This window comes from Triticum urartu, chromosome 5 (genome assembly GCF_003073215.2).
Source record: "Triticum urartu cultivar G1812 chromosome 5, Tu2.1, whole genome shotgun sequence".
Lineage (NCBI taxonomy): Eukaryota > Viridiplantae > Streptophyta > Magnoliopsida > Poales > Poaceae > Triticum > Triticum urartu.
The window spans coordinates 92,380,836-92,383,330 of NC_053026.1; the positions used below are offsets into that span (position 1 = coordinate 92,380,836).

General features: G+C 52.5%; 1 protein-coding gene across 1 annotated transcript; it reads right to left on the reverse strand.

Annotated features, from left to right (window-relative positions):
• Window positions 1–207: 207 nt before the first annotated feature.
• LOC125508043 lies at window positions 208–1,751 on the reverse strand. The gene is made up of 2 exons (XM_048672602.1): window positions 873–1,751; window positions 208–736 (listed from the first exon to the last, which is right to left on the reverse strand). Exons 1-2 carry the CDS (start codon window positions 1,060–1,062, stop codon window positions 237–239), a joined length of 690 nt encoding a protein of 229 aa, XP_048528559.1. The 5' UTR covers window positions 1,063–1,751; the 3' UTR covers window positions 208–236.
• Between the last annotated feature and the right edge of the window lie 744 nt (window positions 1,752–2,495).

The following is a 2,495-nucleotide window of genomic DNA, read 5'->3' on the forward strand; positions in this document are numbered from 1 at the left end:
TTTCAATATTTTCTATGAATGAGAGTGGACCGCAGAGACGAGGGCAAGTGAACCTCAACATATATCCAAGTGAACGGCACTACTATCTTGTTGTTTCGCTAAATTTTTCGCACTTTCATCTTGGGAACAAGTGAACATCGTCGCTCTCAAAAATGAACCACATCCGAGGACCAAGTGCACTGCATGTGTTTGACGGAATCGACCGAGTTTTGAAACACACAAGCACATCGTGCACTTCATAGTATCGACCGAGTTTTGAAACACACGAGCACATCGCACACTTCACACACCAGCCGTGCAAACCGCAAGCAGTTCCCAAACGGACTGCATATACTTTTACAAAAAATAAATGCATTTGACTGAAGTGGACCACAGTACTCCTCAAAGTGGTCTGCATCAACCTTTTTTTCATGAAAAATGAACCTCTCCAACATACCAAGCGGACTGCATGCCGCGACAAGCCGAGCTGCAAGCCGAGCCGCGACGAGCTGCACGCCACGCTCTTCATCGTCGTCGCGCGTAGGTGCAGCCAGTGGGCTGGACCAGTGAGAGTGTCGTACTGCATGCCGCTGGGGGGAGGACTGCGTGTGCCAGCGAGCTGCACGACCATGTGGGTGTCGGCAAACTGAAAGCATTCGCGAGCTGAACCGCCGGTCTACAGAGCCCTTCTGGCCAACTACATCTATGCAGGGGAGAGGCAGATTCTTGCCAGTGAACTGCAAGGCCAACCTAGAATCTGTTCAACACACAAACAAAATTAAAATCAAGGTGCGGCGCACTGCTCGCGGCATCCGACTGCACTGCACATCCAAAGTTCAGAAAAAAGGAAGAAAAACTTTCTGAACTGAACGGGTTCGTCACTGCTGTTTGACCTTCACCGCGTGGGATCCCAAGCACGATCGGGAGGAGGGCAGAAGGTCGCCGCTGGGGAACGAACCACCACGCTGGGTATGGACTGCAGCAGGCGTCACAGCCAACTGCCACCGTCGGGGTAGCGAACGTCTGTAGCAGGAGACCATGGCGCCCGAGACCTTGCACGCCATGTCTGTAGCAGGAGACCATGGCTCCCACGTCTGTAGCAGGAGACCATGGCGCCCACGTCTGAACAAGCCATGGTGCCCGAGACCTTGCACGCGAGCCACCGGGATGGACGCGTCGTGGACCTCGCCGGGGTGATTTTGCACTCCTCGCGCCGAGAGTGGAGGTCGGGGTTTGACATGGCAAGGAAGGGAAGGCCGTCGGACACCCCCACGCCCCTCTGGATGCGCTCTATGGTGGTAGGCAGGAGGTGGAGGAACTGGGAGGGGAGAGTCACCGGCGACCGTCGAGCTCACCGGCTGACCATCCGATCTGCGAAGCCAAGTTACCCTTCATATGGGGACGGAGAGGACGCCCCCAGGATGTCTTGGCGTGGATCCGTCGTCGAGCAGCCGCGGGAGGATAACGACAGGGCGGATCCAGCTGCTCTCGGCCAAGTGGTTGGCAGGGACGGCGACGCGCGGATTCGACGCCGACCACGCGTGGGAGGACTGCGATGGGCGGATCCGGTGGCTGGCCTGCGCGGGGGCAGGTCGGCGTGGAGGGTAGGTGGTTCGAGGTGGTGCGGTGGCGCAGGGGGGTGGAGGTGGCGCGAAGGTGTAGGGGAGGGAGGTGGCGTGGCGGTGAGAGGTCGCCAGCCTGGGGACGCGACGGTGGGTTGGTGGATCGGGGGCTGGGGCATGGGAGGAAGAAGGTGGAGGGGATAGGGGAGGAGTGGGTGGAGGTGGGGTGGGTTTCTTTTTTTTGCGTGGGTTAGTCGGGGTGTTATCAGAATAAGACGAAAATGTTATTAGAATAAGGTCTTAAGGGATGTTATTAGAATAGACCCATCATATATATATATATATATATATATGTTGCTATTATAAAAATGATCATGATGCCATCATGTTCGTATTTTATATTATCGACACCTCTATCTCTAAACATGTGGACATATTTTTCGATATCGGCTTTTTCTTGTGGACAAGCGAGGTCTAAACTTGGGGGAGTTGATACGTCCATTTTTCATCATGCTTTTATATCGATATTTATTGCATTATGGGTTGTTACTACACAATATGTCGCAATACTTATGCCTATTCTCTCTTATTTCACAAGGTTTACATGAAGAGAGAGAATGCCCGCAGCTAGAATTCTGGACTGGAAAATGAGCAAATATTAGAGACCTATTCTGCACAACTCCAAAAGTCCTGAAACTTCACGGGAGCACGTTTCAGAATATATAAAAAATATTGGGCGAAAGAAGTACCAGAGGGGGGCCACCCACCCACCCATCATATGATTCACGTTCGATATTTTGATGAGATGTATGTTGTCTTTCCTCTAGTGGTGTCATGTGAACGTCGACTACATGACACTTCACCATTGTTTGGGCCAAGGGGAAGGCATTGGGAAGTAATAAGTAGATGATGGGTTGCTAGAGTGACAGAAGCTTAAACCCTAGTTTATGCGTT